The 22,584-nt window shown below is 38.3% G+C and overlaps 1 protein-coding gene across 1 annotated transcript in view; it reads left to right on the top strand.

The window, feature by feature from the left end:
• cntnap2a (contactin associated protein 2a) overlaps window positions 1-12,721 on the top strand; it is a 598,272-nt gene extending 585,551 nt beyond the window's left edge. The window contains exons 22-24 of the mRNA XM_073831069.1: window positions 6,314-6,544; window positions 8,113-8,184; window positions 10,067-12,721. Of these exons, the coding sequence (XP_073687170.1) occupies window positions 6,314-6,544; window positions 8,113-8,184; window positions 10,067-10,266 (503 nt within the window). The 3' untranslated portion in view covers window positions 10,267-12,721. The remainder of the gene's footprint in view (window positions 1-6,313; window positions 6,545-8,112; window positions 8,185-10,066) is intronic.
• The last annotated feature ends 9,863 nt before the right edge of the window (window positions 12,722-22,584 follow it).

Below are 22,584 nucleotides of genomic sequence, written 5' to 3'. Positions count from 1 at the left end.
CATGATGAACTTTAAGCCCGGATTGTGAAAAATCAATGTTTGTTTGTTCCTGTAACTATGACTCGAGGTAAAGTTTGCAGCACTGAGAAACAAAGAAACTGCAGTGCTCCCTCCTCCCTGTTAACGTCGGCTGGAGAAAAGAAGAGCTGTGGGCTGATTTGAGCCCTGATCAGCTTGCAGTATGGCATGGTTCATCAAGAAGGTAAAAACCATGTAATAGAAGTCCAGTTTGCACAAAACAAGGGGTAATGTAAGTGCAAATACTGCAGCATGTCTCTAATAATCAGAGCATCATGAAAAGCGAGAGGGAAATCTCCAGAGCTTTCCACCTAAATTTGCAGCCGCAACAATCAGTCAATTCTCATAAATATTCCAGCCACGTTTCACGCCTCTGAGGAACCAATACACAGCACAACGTGCTATATTTCGTACAACAAACATGATCCTGAATAGTCGAAGGTTTTATGCGATTTCCAGTCAGGTTCTCTGCAGTAGCTATGTTCTTTTAAATCATTGAACATGTTTGCATTTTGGATCTGAATGTGACAAGAATGATAATCGTTTAATTTGCTGCTTTGATGTCGTTTTTCATATAAGTGATGAGACACTCACATTACTCCCTCTAATTTCATATTCTAGAATTTAATGAGATCATTCACATCAGATGTAACATCTCTACAGCTCTGTTCGCTTCACATTGAAAAACAGATCGCTGAAACAAATGCGGATCATATTTTGTGTATTGGTATTCATATAGGCGTATTGCTGAAAATGAACAAGTGTTCTGTCTGGCTTGTGCCTGCAAGAATCTGAGATGGAGATGGAGTATTCATGAGGATGTTATCACATTTTTTCACTTTCTACTGAGCATTCAGCTTCGAGGTTGACTTTAGTAATGTGGGGAGCCTATTTCTTTTTGTTGAATGGTGGGGAAAAAATCCCATTTTACCCCAGTGAGACCTGGTATGTGGAATATTTTAGTGTTTTGGCCCATTATTTCTTCAAGTAGCGAATGTTTGTTGGCTTTCATTAGTATAACACATTGTACCTACAACATGTTACAATAAAAATATATTGTTTTAAGGTCACACTTTATTTTAAGGTCCAGTTCTAGCTATTAACTAACTATTAAGTTTTATGATTTTTGCCTCAATTAACTTCTAATTAATGCTTATTAATAGTTAGTAAGGTAGTTGTTAAATTTAGGGTAGGTTTAAGGATGTGTAATATGAATTATATACACTAGAATATAAATTGTCAATATTATCAGTATGTTTATCGAAAATTTCTTTTCTTTTATTTAACAAGAATGCATTTATACAACGGCGTTTTAGTGCACCGTTTAAAAAAAATGGAAATTCAGAGATTAAAGTCGTAATGTTTTGAGAATAAAGTAAAAATTACGAGAATAAAGTCGAAATGTTTTGAGAATAAAGACAAAATTATGAGAATAAAGGCAAAATTACTAAAATAAATTCTAAATTACGAGAATAAAGCCGAAATTACGAGAATAAAGTCCAAATGTTTTGAGAATAAAGACAAATTTTGAGAATTAAACCGAAATTACTAGAATAAAGTTGAAATTATGAGATTAAAGAGGAAATTATGACAATAAAGTCAAACTGTTTTGAGAATAAAGACAGAATTACGAGAATAAAGGCAAGTTTCTAGAATAAAGTGGAAATTACGAGAATAAAGACAAAATTATTAGAATAAAGTCTAAATGTGTCGAGAATAAAGTCGAAATCATGATAATTAAGTCGAAATTATGAGAATAAAGACGAAATTACGAGAATTAAGTCGAAATTACTAGAATTACGTTGAAATTACGAGAATAAAGAAGAAATTATGAGAATAAAGTCAAAATGTTTCCAGAATAAAGACAAAATTATGAGAATAAAGGCAAAATTACTAGAATAAAGTCAAATTACGAGAATAAAGATGAAATTATGAGAATAAAATCAAAATTATGATAATTAAGTCGAAATTATGAGAATTAAATTAAAATTACGAGAATAAAGATGAAATTATGAGAATAAAGGCGAAATTACAAGAAAAAAAACAAAATTATGAGAATAAAGGTAAAATTACTAAAATAAAGTTGCGAGAATAAAGACAAAATTATGAGAATAAAGTCTAAATTATGATAATTAAATCGAAATGATGAGAATTAAGTCGAAATTACGAGAATAAAGATGAAATTGTGAGAATAAAGTCAAAATGTTTAGAGAATAAAGACAAAATTACGAGAATAAAGGCGAAATTACAAGAAAAAAGACAAAATTATGAGAATAAAAACAAAATTATGAGAATAAAGTCTAAATGTTTTGAGAAAAAAGACGAAATTACGAGAATAAAGTTGAAATTATGAAAAAAAGTTGAAATTACTAAAATAAAGTCTAAATGTTTTGAGAATGTAGTCTAAATGTTTCAAGAATAAAGTTTAAATTGCTAGAATAAAGTCTAAATGTTTTGAGGAAAAAACAAAATTACGAGAATAAAGTTGAAATTATGAAAAAAAGTTGAAATTACTGAAATAAAGTCGAAATATTTTGAGAATGTAGTCTAAATGTTTCAAGAATAAAGTTGAAATTGCGAGAATAAAGTCGAAATGTTTTGAGAATAAAGTCGAAATTTAACTTTATTCTTGAAATATTTTGACTCATTATTTTAAATTTTAATAACATTGTTTTACTTTTTTTTTACTAGTGCTGTCAATCAATTAAAAAAGTAACTAATTAATCACACGTTTTTCTGAAATTGCGATTAATCCCACCTAACATTAGTAAATTTTTAAATATACTTTTATATTGCAATAATCAAAATATTTCAACTTTATTCTTGAAATATTTTGACTTTATTCTCATATTAATCTGACTTTATTCTCGTCATTTCGGTTTTATTCTCAAAATATTACGACTTTAATCTCATAATCTTACAATTTTTTTACATATTTTAACATGCCACTAAATCGTCGCACATTTAATCAAAAGCGGCAGTAAATTAAGATTACAAAAGATATCTATTAAAATGCTGTTGTTTGAATTTTTCTATTTAACAATTTTCTATTCCATTCAACTATTCAACATCTTGAGCACAACATCAGCATATTAGAATCATTTCTAAAGGATCATGCGACACTGAAAACTGAAGTAATGACTGATGAAAATTCAGGTTTGCCATCACAAGAATAAATTGCATTAATATATATTATATAAAATATATTTAAAAAGAAAAACGTTTTTTTACATTTTAATAATATAGTTTTTTTTTTTTTTTGAGTGCTGTCAGTTGGTGGCAAAATTTTTAAATATACTTTTATATTGCAATAATTTCACATTCAATCTTCAAATTAATGTGGAAACAACATAAAGACAGTATAGTTTTAATATTTGTTAATTTTTTTATGACTGAATGTGAGTATCACTGATATATATATATCACTCATGTCTCTAGGAATTTGTTCTTTTTTTCTTAATATTTAACCTTTGACTATAGCCATTCAACATTACAGTATTATTGAGAGCTATCAATTTGAACATTTATTAGACTTATAATAAATAACATATTCCAATTTAACTGAACTTAAAACAATCTTCACATAAAGCCATTATTTACCTGTGCCCTTCAGCAAGTAGGAAATTTACAGAAATTGAAAAAAGTGATCAAACACTAAATGCTAAATTAAATATCGATGAATCCTTAAAGCTACAAAAGTTATTGATTTCCTGCTTTTTCTTTTGTTCTTTGATTAATAGACATCACAGCAGCTAGGTTATTAGCTTATGTGGCTGCTATTACTTTAAGACTAAATTCACATAAATTACACCTTATTGTGCATCTTGTTTATTGGTGCAAACTAGTTTCAGAAATGCATTCTTAATTTACATCTGAATGCCACACAACCTTGAATCTCTGATAAACTGTCATCTCTCGCATAACGCTGTAAAAGCTGTTTTACTGATACTCCGAATCAAAAAAATCCATCATCCCTATGAGGTGTTCTTGATGCACAACACAGACAGCTAGCTTTGTTTTTTATCCATTGTTCTCATTGTGTGTTTTTCATGTGCGGTCTTTTACCGTAGAGACAGTGTGTACTTTACCGCTGGCTGTGGTGAGAGAATGCTGAATTTAGCTGTGCGCCACGGCTTCTTTGAAGAGGCTTCACAAACACAGGTTTGAAGAGGTTTCGTCTGTAATGTGCAGCAGTTAGATGGACTCTTTTGTCTGTGTTCAGTGGAGGGGGTTCGGTAGGCAAATCTACAGCACTTTGAAGGTACCAGGATACATCAGTGTGCCTGAAGACAAGAAAGAGGGGGGAGAGAAAAGAGTAGAAGTGTAATATTAAGTGTTTTATGAAAATGCCTGAGGATTAGGTATAAAGATCAGGTTGGACTGTTGAGCAGAAATCAAGGTTTAATCAAGCCAAAAATTAAAGTTTGTTGTCATTTTGTCACCTTTATGTTGTTCCAAACTTGGATGACATACTTTTTGCTGTAGCGCATTAAAGATGATGTTTTGAAGAATGTTCTGGTCGCTCTTGTCAAAAAACTCACAAAGCATAATTAAAATATCATGAAAGTGGCACATAAGTCTTATATTATGAGCCCTCTGAAGTTATAAAAGAGCCTCATGTGGGAAACCAGTCAGTATTATTTTATTAGATTTTATTTGGTATTATAATATTTAAACAAAAATTGTAATTAGCTTTTATTTTCGGTTTTCATTTTAATTTTAGTTCAAATTTTAGTAATTTGCTTTTGACATTGGTTAATAATTCTACTAAGCTTTAAGCTATATTCAAAATTTTTAGAAATCATTTTAGCAGTTTAGTATTAGTAAATTTAGTAGCTTATATTATATTAAAATTTGTATCTATATATTCAGACTTATAACTATATATTTTGATTTACATTTATATAGTCAGATTTACATTTATATAGTCAGATTTTTAAATATATATTCTGATTTACTTTTATATATTCAGATTTATAACTATATCGTCAGGTTTGTAACTATATATTTACAATTTACATTTATATATTCAGATTTCTAAATATGTATTCTGATTTACTTCTATATATTCAGAATTATAACTATGTATTTTAATTTACATTTATATATTCAGATCTATAACTATTGTCAGATTTATAACTATATATTTACAATTTATATTTATATATTCAGATTTATAACTATATAGTCAAATTTATAACTATATAGTCAAATTTATAACTATATGTTCAGAATAATAACTATGTATTCTGATTTACATATATATATTCAGATCTATAACTATATTGTCAGATTTATAACTATATTCACAATTTACATTTATAGTCAGATTTCTAAATATATATTCTGATTTCTGCATATTCAGAATTATTACTGTGTATTCTGATTTACATTTATATATTCAGATCTATAACTATATTGTCAGATTTATAACTACTGTATATATTCACAATTTACATTTATATATTCAGATTTCTAAATATATATTCTGATTTACTTCTGCATATTCAGAATTATATTCTGATTTACATTTATATATTCAGATTGCATATAATTAATTTAGTTTGTTGCTTCATACTTTGTGTGTGTGTGTGTGTGTGTGTGTGTGTGTGTGTGTGTGTGTGTGTGTGTGTGTGTGTGTGTGTGTGTGTGTGTGTGTGTGTGTGTGTAATTTTAGTGTATTATTAGATCAGATTATTTCAGTTGAGTGATTTTTTTTAAGAAAAAAAAAATCACTGGATCAAACCACAATGTCATAATTCACTAATTAATTACTAATAATAAACTTCTGAATCAATTGATAAATTGTAAAATTGTAAACTTAATCAAATGATAAATTTAAAAGATCAAGAAGAAAGTCATTCAAGTTTGTACAAATGACAGTGAGTACATAGTTTTGATTTTAAGTGAACCTTTCCTTTAAATATTCACTATATCAACAAATAAATTATTTCCATTGAATGGGAGCGGCATACATGCAGAGAGCAATTTATTATCAACATGTTTGTAATTCAAGTGAAAATGATACATTCTTTGTTCAGATACAGTTGCTCCCTCAAGGTTTTATTTTAGGATCCCATTGTAATGCAGATCTAATGTATGTACATAATACATGGACATGCATTGATCTTATCCTTTTATTGCAGTGAAATGGAACACTTTTCCCGGAACAAGACTTGGATCAGTTTTCTGCCATTATCTTGTATTTCAGACTGTCTGACATTTCAAACATTTCGATACTGATTATTCTCATGCTTTCAGTCTAACTTTAGATTCCTATCTATATCTCTTGCAGAAACTGGGTACATTGATCCGGTGATTATTGAGAAATACAACACACCCGGGTTTGTGGGCTGCCTATCCAGAGTGCAGTTCAACAGCATTGCTCCTCTGAAAGCCGCTCTCAGGTCCCGCGGTTCTGTGCCTGTCTCTCACCAGGGTAAACTGGTGGAATCCAACTGCGGAGCTTCACCCCTCACGATCCCACCCATGTCTGCTGCAACCGACCCGTGGCACCTAGACGCAGGTCAGCACATTTAACAACCTAAATATTAACTAAAAAATTAATTAAAAAAGGTCTTGAAGTCTAAGAAACGCACTGAAATCTCTTACTACTGCATTATTTCCCAGGAGTGCTGTAAAAGACATTTCATTTCCAATGCTAGTTTATTGATTGCAGCACCTCCAGAGTGAAGCATTGACCTGACCAACGAGATCTGTCTGCTGTAAACCTCTTTATAGAAACTCACCTAAATGTGCGTCTTAACTGCCAGCTATTGTATTGCTTTCAGATTGATTTAAGCATGAAACACATACTGAACGAAAGTTCAATACAGCAGTAGGACATTTTACATTCGACTTAAACCAATCACCACAGCCATAACTAAATAAAAAGGCCTTCCAAAATTGTGCCCTGCTATTTTGTAAAAAGGTCAACTGCCAGTTAGTGAACAAAATGGTTTCTGTGAAGAAAATTGGTCATTGAATCATTATATGCTGTGTATCTGACAAACATGTTGAGAAGAATTGTTTAGTCACAGCAGCTTCTTAAAAAATAATCTACATTTCAACATAGAGAACTTAATTTTTTTTTTCTCAGAAATGGAAATATCCACCTGTTCATTGTTTTCACATTTATTCATTTTCAGTCTATTAGGGTAATTATAGTTAAAGGAGTAGTTCACTTTCAGAACAAAAATGTACAGATAACCCCCCCTCCCGTTATCCAAGATGTTCATGTCTTTCTTTCTCCAGTCGTAAAGAAATTATGTTTTTTGAGGGAAAAAATTCAGGATTTCTCTCCATATAATGAACTTCTATGGTGCCCTAGAGTTTGAACTTTCAAAATGCAGTTTAAATGCAGCTTCAAAGGGCTCTAAATGATCCCAGCCGAGGAAGAAGGGTCTTCTAGCGAAACGTAAATCTAAAAACATTTACAATTTATATACTTTTTAATCTCTACAAAGAGTACACACAAACAAGACAAGCATATGAGGTTAAAAGGTATATAAATTGTACATTTTTTTTAGAAAATAACAGATTGTTTTGCTAGATAAGGCCCTTCTTTCCTCGGCTGGGATCGTTTGAAGCTGCATTTTGGAAGTTCAAACTCGGGGGCACCATAGAAGTCCATTATATGGAGAGAAATCCTGAAATGTTTTCCTCAAAAAACATAATTTCCTTACAACTGAAGAAAGAAAGCCATAAACATCTTGGATGATAAGGGAGTGAGTACATTATCTCAAAATTTTTGTTCTGAAAGTAAACTACTCCTTTAACAGAAACTAAAACTACACTGGAAAAAAAGTGGTGTAGAAATAATTTTAACTCAGATTTTGTTAGTAAATTTCACTAAAAATTATGAAGAAATGGCAAGTAGCACATTGCATTAAACATAAAATTTTAAAGTAAAAAACTGAAATAGTATTTTCTTGTAAAACATTTTCCAATAATCTTTAAAAAACAAAAATGACATTGTAAATCCCCCCAAAACACTTGAATAATGACAAGAACACCACTACAAAATTACTGTAACTAAAATTGAAATGAAAACAACAATATCTAATAATTATTATGATTTATAATCACCTACAGGTGCTGATTTTCCCTTCAATGAAGAGAGAGTGATACCGGATGGAGTTAATAGGAATTCAGCTATTATAGGAGGTGAGATGGAAACATATTCTTATCTAATTCAGATGAACAATTACTTATTTTAAGTTATCTGTTATGCTAAAGTAATATTTTATCCAAAAATGAAAATTTGCTGAAAGTAACTCACCCTTAGGCCTTCCAAGATGTAGTTTGTTTCTTATTCAGAACACATTTGGAGAAATTTAGCAGTACTCATTTGCTCACCAATGAATCCTTTGCAGTGAATGGGTGCCGTCAGAACGAGAGGTTAAACAGCTTCAAAACGTCACAAAAATCCACAAGTAATCCACATGACTCCAGGCTATCAATTAACATCTCATGAAAAATGTCTTAAAGGATTACTCCACTTCCAAAATAAACATTTCCGATTATTTACTCACCCCCATGTCTCCAAAGATGTTCATTCTTTCTTCATTTGCAAAGAAATTACGTTTTGTTGAGGAAAACATTACAGGATTTTTCTCCAAATAGTGGACTTCAGTGGTGCTCAACAGTTTGTGGTTAAAACTGTATAAATAGTATTATTTTTAAGAAAATGACGGATAGTTTCTCTAGATAAGACCCTTATTCCAATTCCTTTGAAGCTACATTGAAACTGCAAAAACCTTCAATCCCTTGAGCACCATTTAAGTTCAATATATGGAGAAAAATCCTGGAATGTTTTCCTTAAAAAAACTTAATTTCTTAGCGACTGAATATTTTGGATGACATGGGGTTGAGTAAATTATCTGGAAATGTTTATTCTGAAAGTGGAGTGATCCTTTAATGATGTATTTCTTTATTACAAACACAGAGATTTTCTCTTCACAAGATGTTAATTGATTTACTGGAATCATGTGGATTACTTGTGGATTGTTGTGATGTTTTATCAGTTGTTTGGACTTTCATTCTGACGGCACCCAATCACTGCAAAGGTGAGCAAAATATAATGCCTTATTTTCCTAAATCTGTTCCAATGAAAAAACAAACTCATCTACATCTTGGATGGCTCTAAAGGATTAGTTCACTCCAGAATTAAATTTCCTAATAATTTACTTACTCACTCTCAATATAGTGAACTTCAATGAGGATCAACTAGCTGAAGGTCCAAATTGCAGTTTCAATGCTGCTTCAAAGGGCTCTACACGATCCCAGCTGAGGAATAAGGGTCTTATCTAGCAAATCGATCTGCCATTTTCTACACATGGGTGTACGTAGGAAAATGTGCAACACAAAGTAGAATTAAATGCAAAGTCTTTAATGAGTAATCCACAGACAGAAGGCAGGGACACACAGCAAAGTAACCTCAATACCGAATACAGAAACTAGAACAGAAACTTATAAAGGGAGTCGGGACATTGATTAACATGGCAGGTGATGGTCATAAACGATAATTAGGACAGGAAAACCAAATATGGGCGTACATGGGAGAAACCAAGACAGACAGTTCAACAGGGGTCTGACATACTTTTTAACCACAAATGCTCGTCTAACTCATCTACGCCATTTACTAAAAAGAAGTAAAACAATAATGTCGGACGATTTTGAAGTTGGAGGAGAAAATTAGATTTTGAACCGGAGTACACATGAAGAACTAACCACACGTGAAGTTGTAGATGTGCATCGCCTCCATTATTCCTTGTGTGGAGTTCTTTGAAGCTGCATTGAATCTGCAATTTGGACCTTCAACCCATTGATCCCCATTAAAGTCCATATGGAAAAAAAACCTAGATTGTTTTCTTCAAAAACCTTCTTTTTGACTGAGGAAAGGAAGACATGAACATCTCGGATGACATTGGGGTGAGTAAATTATCAGGGAATTTGAGCTCAGAGGTGAACTAATCCTTGAAGGTGAGACATTTTCAGCACATTTTCAACTATTCTGTTAACTGTGGTGAATGTCTTTTTCTTGCAGGTATCATTGCAGTGGTGATCTTCACTATTCTGTGCACCCTGGTGTTTCTGATCCGCTACATGTTCCGCCATAAAGGCACCTACCACACCAACGAGGCCAAGGGGGGCGAGTCGTCTGAATCAGCCGACGCGGCCATTATCGGCACCGAGCCCAACTTCACAGAAACCATCGACGAAAGCAAGAAAGAATGGTTCATCTAATGGGGGTGTACAGACTCTTTCAGAATCTTTTTTTGAGTATCAGAACTAATGCTTTGGGATCAAGTTCATCACCAGTTTGAGAAACTGTCCTGTACATAGTGACTGGCTTGTCTCTTTCTATTGTGTTTTGGCAGACGTCTTTTAATCTGTGTGTAAAGTGTGTAATCTCTGGATCACATGTTAATAAATCATTTCACCATGTGTTCTTTTTTTTGTTTTGTTTTTAACAGAAACATCGTTATTTGCCAAAATCCTCTTTTATTTGTAAGTTGAAACATTTACTTTGTTTTTTTGCTTAATCTTACAAGTGTGGAAAATGATAGACTGTAAATGTTAAATGCTCTATATGAATATTTGTATTTAATTCATTGCACAAACGAAAGAGATATGAGTTTAAGATGACTTCAGATTGTATATCATCAGCGAGGAGAAGAAAAACAAAGCATGCACCAAGAATTATGTCAAAGCGACACTCTGTTTGTAGCCTTCTGCACAGCAATGCTCATTTATTTTCTTGTGGAAGCCTTCAGTTCATTGATCCTTGCCAAACACCTCTCAGTCTTAAGCATTTGTTTTGCTGAAGGCATGTTTTATGGCATAAAGATGTTATTTTGAGATCATTTTGTCTGTGATTCATTTATGCAAGCTGTGGCATAGTGACATCTATTTGGAAATGAAAACCCAAACGTGTATCATCAGCGTTTGTAGTCGCAGATAAAGATGGTGGGACCACTGACACCAATTTAATGACTTAATTCAAGGTGCCTTTAGGATTCAGCCAGCCGTCTCTGGAGAATTTACACTGGTTGAATAGGTAAAAGGAGAATCCCAACAAATCATATGGCTGTTTTTGTTTAATTTATTTGATATATTTGTCTGAGAAGAAAGTAGACCTGACATTTATGAGTTTAGAAGTGTTAAGAATGGAATGGAAGTTATTGCACTGTTTATTTTGTCAAATTACTTTTTTTATCTTTTTGAATAAAATGTCAAATGATACATACAAATGATCCATTCTCTGAGAGGCTGGTTTAAAGAATGATTTTAGAACCTCAGATTTATATGTAATTATTTGTTAAATATATTAAATATCTAGATTTCCATGTATTGGAGTAATTCTGAGTTCATTATAATTCTCTCATAGAGATGTCAAGCTAATTTTGGGTGGGTTTTTTTTTTTTTTTTTTGGTGTTTTGCTTTTATTGTGATAGGACAGTTGAGAGCAAACAGGAAGCTAAGTTGAAGAGAGAGAGGGGCGGATCGGGAAAGATCCCTGAGTTGGGATTCGAACTCGGGACACCCGTAAACGCAATAGCGTAAAATGTCAACGCACTTGCCCACTAGGCTATTGGCGCTGACGTTAAGCTAAATTTGATCTCTCTTAGTTATTTAGTTTTGCGAGAAGTGGGTATGCATCTTATAATTTACATTAATATTATTTTTGAAACAGGTTTCACGATCCCATTTTAGATTATAACCACGTTAACTTTGTTAAATATTTATTTTCAAACCTTTTGAAAAGGAATAATGGATTCGTGAGAATGTAAAAGAGTATTGATGTTTCACACTTTTCTATTCTAATATCAAATTCTTCACCCCTCATTTACATCGACAATTTAACTATTGTTTTGTATTATCGTAAGGGTAGCTAGTCGGTTAAGATTCACAACAAATGAAATATATGAATATATTTTTATGAGGATATTTTGTAGATGACCTGGCCTTTCGTTGTGTCTCATCTATGTGTATTAGGAAGCTTGGATTTTCCAAAATCTGTGAAGAAAAAAGATGTACCTGAATGTGTAGTGGAGACAGAAATCATTTTAGTTGTCATAATATGACCCCTTTCAGTTATCTTTTACAGTGTTACTCTTTAGACATGTTGAGTTTATGTTTTGTGAAGGTTTCTTGTAAAAAGGACAAAGTTGTATTATTAACCGAACACGGCTCAGTTGTGCTGCCTGTCATATGGCACATGTATAGGCCTTTTTATTAAATGTAAATATCGATTTTTTTTGATCACAGCACTTCAAGAAGGCTTTGACATTTTATTGTTTATGAGTAAATATACGAGTGAAAGTGTAAACAATATACTATATTTACTCATCTGTATCTCATATTATGATTGCATTCTGCTCGTGTATTAACTTGTTTTAACGGCAGCATGACCACTGTATGTGAAACTGTACATACTGTACTTTAAACTATTGTGCAATATCACAATTGTATTTACTCCGGGGGCATATTTTTTACCTTTTGTTATGATGTTGACAAGTCAGGAATGAATAGTACAATACTTTTTATATTTAGAGCAACTCAGTTCTCGACTGGCTGTTTAACGTGAGATATTTGTACTGACCTCTTTTCATCCATCTCATTACTGTGTGAGGCCTGATTGCAAAATAAGAGAATTCCTCATTGATGTGGCTATTCTTATGGGAAGGGAATAAAAAGAAGTACCTAACAAACGTTTGTCGTGTCGTTTTTTCTTTTTTTTCTTTTTCCAGTGTCAACTACACTTATATATGACCATGGACCACAAAACCAGTTTTAAGTAGCATGGGTATATTTGTAGCAATAGTCAACAATACATTGTATGGGTCAAAATGATCGTTTTTTTATGACAAAAAACATTATTTCGTAAATTCCCTATCATAAATATATCAAAACTTATTTTTTGGTTAGTAATATGCATAGCTAAGAACTTTAGTTGGACAACTGTAAAAGGCGATTTTCTCAGTAATTAAAATTTTTTGCACCCTTAGATTCTAGATTTTCAAATAGTTGTATCTCGGCCAAATATTGTCCTATCCTAACAAACCAAATATCCAAACCAAATCTATCCTACCAAAACAAATTTACTCTTACAACTGGTTTTGTGGACCAGAGTCACACATTAGATAGGACATATCAAAATAACATAACAAGAATTATGGCAAGCCTTTCTGAGATTTAATCTATTACCTGTACTAGTATCTATTTTCATGTTACTAGTACTTATTTTTTAGATACTAGTATATTTTCCATTAAGTACTAGTAAATATTCATTAGATACTAGTGCTTATTCTTTAGATAGTGTTTATTCTTTAGCTACTAGTAGTACTTTTTTAAAAAGATACTAGTACTTATTCATTAGATAGATACTAGTACACATTAGATACTAGTACCTATTAAATAGATACTAGTACTTATTTATTAGATACTAGTACTTATTCATTAGATACCTAAATAGATACTAGTACTTATTTATTAGATACTAGTACTTATTCATTAGTACTTATTTATTAGATACTACTTATTCATTAGATACTAGTACTTATTTATTAGATACTAGTACTTATTCATTAGATACTAGTACCTAAATAGATACTAGACACCCTCATAGTCACTTTAGATGCAGAAAAAGCTTTCGACAGAGTCAACTGGAACTTTCTTTTCACCACACTACAAAAATTTGGCTTTGGGGAGTCGTTTATTAACTGGATTAAGATTTTATACACAACACCTTCAGCCACAGTCAACACCAATGGACTAACATCACAAAGCTTCACACTGCACAGGGGGACTAGGCAGGGATGTCCACTCTCTCCATCTTTATTTACCATCTTCATTGAACCCTTAGCAGCAGCCATCCGCCAGAATCCACTCATCAAAGGAATTCACACACCCCAAACCCAACATAAGATTAGTTTATATGCCGATGATATCTTACTCTTTTTACAAAATCCTCAGTCATCTCTACAAGAAATAACTAAAACCATTGATTCATACTCTAAAATTTCCGATTATGCAATAAACTGGAATAAATCTTTAATCCTTCCACTACATCAATCTAAATGGGATGTGGCAGCCCAGGTATCACCCATTCCTGTATGCACAGGTCACATCACTTACTTAGGCGTTAGGGTTTCCTCCAGGCTGTCAGAGCTGAATGGACTCAATTTCACTCCTTTATTAAAAACAGTAGAAGATGACCTCAATCGCTGGCACAACTTACCAATCTCAATCCAGGGAAGAATATCAATAATCAAAATGACAGTACTCCCTAAAATAAACTACCTATTTTCAATGATCCCAACACAGCCTACTCTCAATTGGTTCAAATCTCTAGACTCCATCATCAACCGATTCTACTGGAAAAATAAACCACCAAGGATAAAATTAAGCACTTTACAAAAACCCAAATCTTTAGGAGGCTTAGAAGCACCACATTTTTACCATTACTCGCTAGCAAACCAACTCCAATACATATATAAATGGACTCACCCCACTCAGGCAGACACCATTTGGCTAGATATAGAACAATCACTTTGCAAAAACATACACATATCAGACATTCCATTTCTTAGTCAGTCCATTAAACATCACTCATGCTTCAAAGCCTTGACAATAGCTTCAGCTCTGACGGCCTGGTGGAAATATTATCAAATCACAAACTCCAATCTGGCTCCATCTAACTTCACCCCACTCTGGAATAACCCTGACTTCACAAGTAACAAAAAAATACTAAATTTTCATAAATGGGCAGATAAGGGTATCACACATATTAATCACATTTTTCAGTCAAACAAACTGGTTCCATTTTCCTACCTAGTCCAGAAGTACGGTATTGGGAGCAATCAATTCTTGACTTATTTGCAACTCAAATCAGCTGTCTTATCTAAAATCAATAACAGAACCATCAATCTTCACCTTCCTTCCGCAGTAGCAGATTTAGTTAATATATCGTCCCCCAAGAAATTACTTTCTAAATTATACAAAATGATAACCAATTCAAATAAAACCTTAAGTTTACCAATAACCAAATGGGAAAAAGACCTTTCTATTGCTCCTGATACCGACTTCTGGAGTCAAATTTGTAATAATATTTATTCCATGACTAAAAACGCCAACCTTCAGCTCATACAGTACAAGACCCTTCATAGAACACACTACACTGGGGAAAGGCTGTTTAAAATGGGATTCACATCAGAAACTTGCGTGCACTGCTCACAAAATAGCCCGGACACATATATCCACGCCACATGGCACTGCCCACCCATTAAACAATTCTGGGAAGATGTTACTGAATCCCTATCCCACCTCCTGGGTTGTCACATCCCATTATCCCCTTCACTCTGTCTACTGGGCGATCTATCAACACTTAATCAGGAAATAACAAACAAAAGGATACTCCTCATAGCTCTAGCCATTGCCAAGAAAACTATCTTCTTGAACTGGAAATCCCGAAACACCATTCACATAACACACTGGAAAAATTTGCTTACAGAATACATCTCCCTAGAATATTTTTCATCTCCATATACATCAGAATCGCAACATCCAACATCAGACCTCAGTCAACTCTTACAAATCTGACACACTTATCTTTAAGTATTCACAAAATATTATTCATATTTATATAAGGTATTAGTAACATGAGTGTTTTCATTATTATTATTTGTATTATTATTAATATTAATATTATTATTATTATTATTATTATTATTATTATTGTTGTTGTTTTCATTTATTGTATCACTATATCAGAGAAACATTGAAAAGTAATAAATTGATGGGATGATGTTTTGTATGGACGGTAACAGTTTTCTGAAGATTACATCATTAAATATACATAATTAAAAATTTATAAATATAAATAAATTAAAACTGCACCCAACAAATACCACCCATGTTTTTAATGCACCACATATTGATTTTAATGCACCGCACTCTTCTTTTAATGCACCACTTGAATTCAAACTTACATACATCATATGATGTCTACAATGTTGCCTTGAATGGAGAAGAGGAAGGAGGAAAAAAAAAAAAAAAAAAAACACATGCACACTGACACAGAAGCTCGGATAGGTGTTGTCACACCAGGCCAGCAGAGGGAGCCCTGCCCCTCACAGACTGTTGCTGCTCCCTCTGCTGCTTCGCTGGTTACTTCCTGTCTGTCCTCCATAAAAGCCAGCTACACACACACTCACACTGCGAAGTATTGATTTGCATTTGCGGACTTTACCAAGCGTTATTCCTCGTTCCCAGGTTTTCCTAGTTTCTTTGTTGTTTTCCCCTTGCCCTAGCCATAGTTCTGTTTTTGTTTTCTCAGTCTTAGCCATAGTTCCCTGTTTCTTGTTTTCATTTCATTTGTTTGCTTTGGACTGCTCACCTGGCTTTTGACCCACGCTTGTTTATTGGATTACGATCTTGGATTATCTTCGCTGTTGATGTTTGCTGGTGATTTCGACCCTGTCTGTCTGTCTACGATTATCCTAATAAAGCCTTGCATTTGGATCCTCACTCTTGGTCGTCCCGTTTGTGACAGAATACTTCGCCAAACCCGGATCCAGCGGCTTTATCCACCAGCAGAACCACCCTTCAGAATGGATTCAGCAGGAAGTCTGTCCAACCCCGTAAGTTTCCTCAGCTCCATTTTTTAAGATGGCCGTCCTATCGAATGTTATGTTGAGGAATTTATTACGTACAGTCACCTGGCACCTTGTGACGAATTTATGTTGAAGGAATGTTTTTGGAGCGGGTTGGACACTGACATCAGTTTATGTTTACCCGATGAGGACCCTAGTTGGACCCTCGTACAATTTATTGACTTTGTCTTATTATATTGTGGATCTCCGTTCACTGTGGGAGTACTCAAAGGGTCACAGCACAAGATGTCTGCTAGCTTCGAGCCACAGCACAAGATGTCTACTAGCCCAGAGTCAAAGCACAAGATGTCTGCTAGTTCAAAGCCTGTTCATAAGATGTCTGCCTTTCAGGAGCCCGTTCACAAAATGGCCGCCTTTCCCGAATCAGCTTTCGGAATGACCATCCTTCCTGAGTCCGCATTCAAGATGGTCACCCGATTGGACCCAGCTCACAAGAAATCTACCACGTCTGACTTCTCTCACAAGATGGCTGCCACCCCAAGGCCCGATCACAAGATGGCCGCCATCCCCAAGCCTGTTCACAAGATGGCTGCCACCCCCAAGCCTGTTCACAAGATGGCCGCCATCCCCGAACCCGATCACAAGATGGCTGCCGCCACTCCAGAGTCTGCCCCCAAGATGGCTACCATCCCAAGGCCTGTTCACAAGATGGCCGCCACGCCAGAGCCTGCTGCTAAGATGGTCGCCACGCCAGAGCCCGCTGCAAAGATGGCCGCCACGCCAGAGCCTGCTGCAAAGATGGCTGCCACGCCAGAGCCTGCTGCAAAGATGGCCGCCACGCCAGAGCCTGCTGCAAGGATGGCCGCCACGCCAGAACCTGCTGCAAGGATGGCTGCCACACCAGAGCCTGCTGCAAAGATGGCCGCCACGCCAGAGCCTGCTGCAAAGATGGCCGCCACGCCAGAGCCTGCTGCAAAGATGGCCGCCACACCAGAGCCTGCTGCAAAGATGGCCGCCACGCCAGAGCCTGCTGCAAAGATGGCCGCCACGCCAGAGCCTGCTGCAAAGATGGCCGCCATGCCAGAACCTGCACCCAAGATGACCGCCACGCCCATGCTTGCACACAAAATGGCCGCCACGCCTGAACCTGCACGCAAGATGGCCGCCATACCTGAGTCTGTTATTAACATGGTGGCTACAGCGTCAGACTCTCACCCTTCCAGGACGTATCAGAGACTAATGTCTAGCTTGGAGGACCCCCCACTGCTGTCAGCTCGTTCAGCTGGTCCCTTACTGTCAGCCAAGCCAGCACCTGCTAACGCCACGTCAGTCAAGCCAGCATCTGCCAACACCACGCCAGCCAAACCAGCATCTGCTAAAGCCACGTCAGCCAAGCCAGCGCCTGCTAACGCCACATCAGCCGAGCCAGCATCTGCTAACGCCACATCAGCCAAACAAGCGTCTACTAACGTCTCGTCTGCCAAGACAGCGCTCACACCAGCCAAGCCACAGCCTGTTCATTCCATGTCTGCTTCTCTTGAACCTGTACCAGCCGCCGGTCCTGCCAAGACAAGTCACGTCACAGTCACTGTTCATGTCGAGTCAAATCAAGACACAACTCCACTTCAAGAGTCACATCAAGACACAGCAGTATCTCCTGAATCATGTCCAGCCGCCGCTGTCCCAGCAAGACCAGGTCAAGTCTCAGCTGTTCCCCCAGAGCCAACTCAAGTCACAACCACTCCCTCAAAGCTAAGTCAAGTCACTGCTACTCCTGTCACGCCCAATCAAGTCACAGCAGTTCCTTCCAGGCCAGATCACAACTCACCCGAACACCCTGAGCCAGGTCATGTTTCACCCAAGCCACCGGTCCCAAGCCATGCAGAGCCAACGCTCCCAAGCCATGCAGAGCCAACGCTCCCAAGTCACGCAGAGCCAACGCTCCCAAGCCTCACGTCCACTGACCCGGAGGGCATTCCTCTGCCAACTGCGTTACCTATTATGGCAATCGCCATTTTGAGTGTGTGGGCTGCACACTGCGCCCTAGTGGCCTCTTCTGCCCATGAGTCTGCCCACAAGTTTGCTCTGGAGAGCTCTTCTGCACGCATGTCCGCTGCGCCTATGCCTCCTTCGGAGGTGGCGTACATAGCGGAACTTCACGCTCTGCCCGCTCCGCCAAGGCTTCACGCTCTGCCCGCTCCGCCAAGGCTTCTCGCTCTGCCCGCTCCGCCAAGGCTTCACGCTCTGCCCGCTCCGCCTAGGTTTCACGCTCTGCCAGCACCTCTAAGGCTTCACGCTCTGCCAGCACCACAAAGGTACCCTGCTCTGCCTGTTCCGCCAAGACTCCTCGCTCTGTCTGCTCCACCAAAATTCCCTGCTCTGCCTGCTCCGCCAAGATTCCGTGCTCTGTCTGCTCCGCCAGGACTCCCTGCTCTGCCTGCGCTGCCAAGGCTTCACACTGTGCCTGCACCGCCTAGGCTCCCTGTCGTCTCTGACACGACCACGAAAGCCGTTCCTGAAGTTCTCGTCTGCCTAGTCACGACTAGGGAGGTCACCTTCCCCCATGAACTCTCTACCTCTCTCCTTGCTCTGTCTGCCTCCTCTGTCTCTGCTCTCCTCAGGTCCCAGTCCATGATGCGGCCTCCTGTTCCGCCCTGGGGGGCTCCTGCGCCTCCTGTCCCGCCCTGGAGGGCTCCTGCGCCTCCTGTTCCGCCCTGGAGGGTTCCTGCACCTCCTGCTCCGCCCTGGAGGGCCGCTCCGCCTCCCGCTCCGCCCCGGAGGGCCGCTCCGCCTCTTGCTCCGCCCCGGAGGGCCGCTCCGCCTCCTGCTCCGCCCTGGAGGGCTCCTGCGCCTCCTGCTCCGCCCTGGAGGGCTCTTGCGCCTCCTGCTCCGCCCTGGAGGGCTCCTGCACCTCCTGCTCCGCCCTAGAGGCCTCCTGTTCCGCCCTGGAGGGCTTCTGCGCCTCCTGTTTCGCCCTGGAGGGCTCCCAAGCCTCTTGCTCCGCCTCCTGCTCCACCCCAGAGGGCTGCTCCGCCTCCAGCTCCGCCCTGGAGGGCTTCTACGCCTCCTGCCCTGCCCCGGAGGGCTGCTCCGCCTCCTGCTCCGCCCTGGAGGGCTTCTAAGCCTCTTGCTCCGCCTCCAGCTCCACCCTGGAGGGCTTCTACGCCTCCAGCTCCACCCTGGAGGACTGCTCCGCCTCCTGCTCCGCCCTCTGCTCCGCCCTGGAGGGCTCCTAAGCCTCTTGCTCCGCCTCGGAGGACTGCTCCGCTTCCAGCCCTGCCCTGGAGGGCTCCTGAATCTCCTGCTCTGCTCTGGAGGGCTTTTGCCCAACCTGTTCTGCCTCAGTCTCCTGGCCCCCCCACCGCTCCCCTGGACTGTTTCTTCCTGTTGTTTTTTTAGAGCGTCTGGAAGCCGCTCCTTGGGGGGGGGCTATGTCACACCAGGCCAGCAGAGGGAGCCCTGCCCCTCACAGACTGTTGCTGCTCCCTCTGCTGCTTCGCTGGTTACTTCCTGTCTGTCCTCCATAAAAGCCAGCTACACACACACTCACACTGCGAAGTATTGATTTGCATTTGCGGACTTTACCAAGCGTTATTCCTCGTTCCCAGGTTTTCCTAGTTTCTTTGTTGTTTTCCCCTTGCCCTAGCCATAGTTCTGTTTTTGTTTTCTCAGTCTTAGCCATAGTTCCCTGTTTCTTGTTTTCATTTCATTTGTTTGCTTTGGACTGCTCACCTGGCTTTTGACCCACGCTTGTTTATTGGATTACGATCTTGGATTATCTTCGCTGTTGATGTTTGCTGGTGATTTCGACCCTGTCTGTCTGTCTACGATTATCCTAATAAAGCCTTGCATTTGGATCCTCACTCTTGGTCGTCCCGTTTGTGACAGGTGTGGTATGTGTTGGGTATGGTTCATTAGTATATTTTCCTGCATACATATATTTAGATAACTACTATTGTGATTATATCATTATTATTATCATCATTATTATTATTATTATTATTATTAATAGTAATAGTACTGTTGCCTTCATCACAAAACATCGTCACAAAATATCATTGTTACAACTCAAACTTTACTATTGTTATTAATACTACTACTATTATTATTATTATTATTTATTTATTTATTTATTTTTATTATTATTATTTATTATTATTATTATTATTATTATTATTTTATTATTATAATTATTGATATTACTGTTACCATCATCACAACATCATACTGTAATCACCATCCTTGGGATTATTGCTGTTATTATTATTATTATTATGATTACTGTTATTATTGATATTACTGTTACTGTCATCACAAAATATTAACCGTATCATCATTGTCATGTCATTGTTACTCCGATTTATGGCCATTTCTATTATTTTTGAACATGCTAATACTACCTATACTGCTACTACTACTTATACATTATTATTATTCAGATTGTCTTGTTCTCATTTCTCATTTATTATCATTGTTGTTGTTTTTTTGTTGTTGTTAGTATAGTTTTTTGTTTGTTTTTGTTTTTTGTTGGTATTGTTTCTGTTGTTGTTGTTTCTGTTTCTGCATTTACCATGTATGTTTTTGCACTCCAAATAAAAAAAATAAAAAAAAAATAGATACTAGTACTTATTCATTAGATACTAGTACCTATTAAATATACTAGTACTTATTCATTAGATACTAGTACCTATTGTCACGATCTAGGCGGGGTTGAGGAGTGGAGAATGATGAGGAGAACCAGAGTAGATGAACGAATAAAGATTTATTAAATAAAACACTGTAACTAATACAAACAAACACAAACCAGGAGTAGAAGATGAGCACATGAAAACAAGCAAACAGAGGTAACAGAATCATTGACGGACAAATGGGGAGTGAACACACAGACTCTTAAATACACTGAAACATGGGCGTGGTCACAAACAAGCTAACAAGATAACGAGGGGGAAATACAAATATGGGCATAGAAGGAACCAAAAGGACTAATTCAAAAGGGGGAAAACAGGGACTAAACCAAATGAACTAGAAACATGGGGGGAAAAACACTAGGAGAACTGAACAGGACAGGACAAAACACAGACATAACTCTGACATTACCCCCCCCCCCCTCCCCAGAAGGCGCGTCCCGCGCCTAATAACATCCAAAGGGGAGGGAGGGTGGGCGCCCTGGAGACCGCTAGGAGGACATAGAGGTGGTCTCCAGGGCGGATCAGGGATCTCAGGTGGCCATGGTGGGTCTGGGGTTTCAGGACACCATGGCCGGGTAAACAGTCCAGGTGGCCATGGTGGATCTGGCGGCTCAGGCAGCCATGGCCGGGACAATCGTTCAGGAGGCCATGGCGGATCTGGAGGCTCAGGAAGCCATGGCCGGGACAATAGTTCAGGAGGCCATGGCGGATCTGGAGGCTCAGGAAGCCATGGCCGAGTAAACAGTCCAGGTGGCCATGGCCGGGTAAACAGTCCAGGTGGCCATGGCTGGGTAAACAGTTCAGGTAGCCATGGCCGATCAGGGGAGTAGCCCCCCCCCCCCAAAATTTTCTTGGGGGAACTTAGGGTATAGTCCACACAGGAGAGCACGGAAGGGCGCGCAGGAGAGAGCTCCGGCTCAGGAGGGCGCGCTGGAGACAACTCCGGCTCTGGAGGGCGTGCTGGAGACAGCTCCGGCTCAGGAGGGCACGCTGGAGACAGCTCCGGCTCTGGAGGGCGCGCTGGAGACAGCTCTGGCTCTGGAGGGCGCGCTGGAGACAGCGTCGGTTCTGGAGGGCGCTCTTGAGGAGCGGGTTCTGGACGGCGCTCTTGAGGAGCGGGTTCTGGACGGCGCTCTTGAGGAGCGGGCTCTGGACGGCGCTCTTGAGGAGCGGGCTCTGGAGGACTGTACGACCCCAGCGGAGACTCTGGCAGAGCAGGCTCTGGGCGAGCGGTCACTGAAGGACGCTCTGGCGGCGCA

This window comes from Garra rufa, chromosome 24 (genome assembly GCF_049309525.1).
Source record: "Garra rufa chromosome 24, GarRuf1.0, whole genome shotgun sequence".
Taxonomy (NCBI): Eukaryota; Metazoa; Chordata; class Actinopteri; order Cypriniformes; family Cyprinidae; genus Garra; species Garra rufa.
Note: the sequence above shows the minus strand (reverse complement) of the source record. Positions and strands in the feature narration are given on the sequence as shown.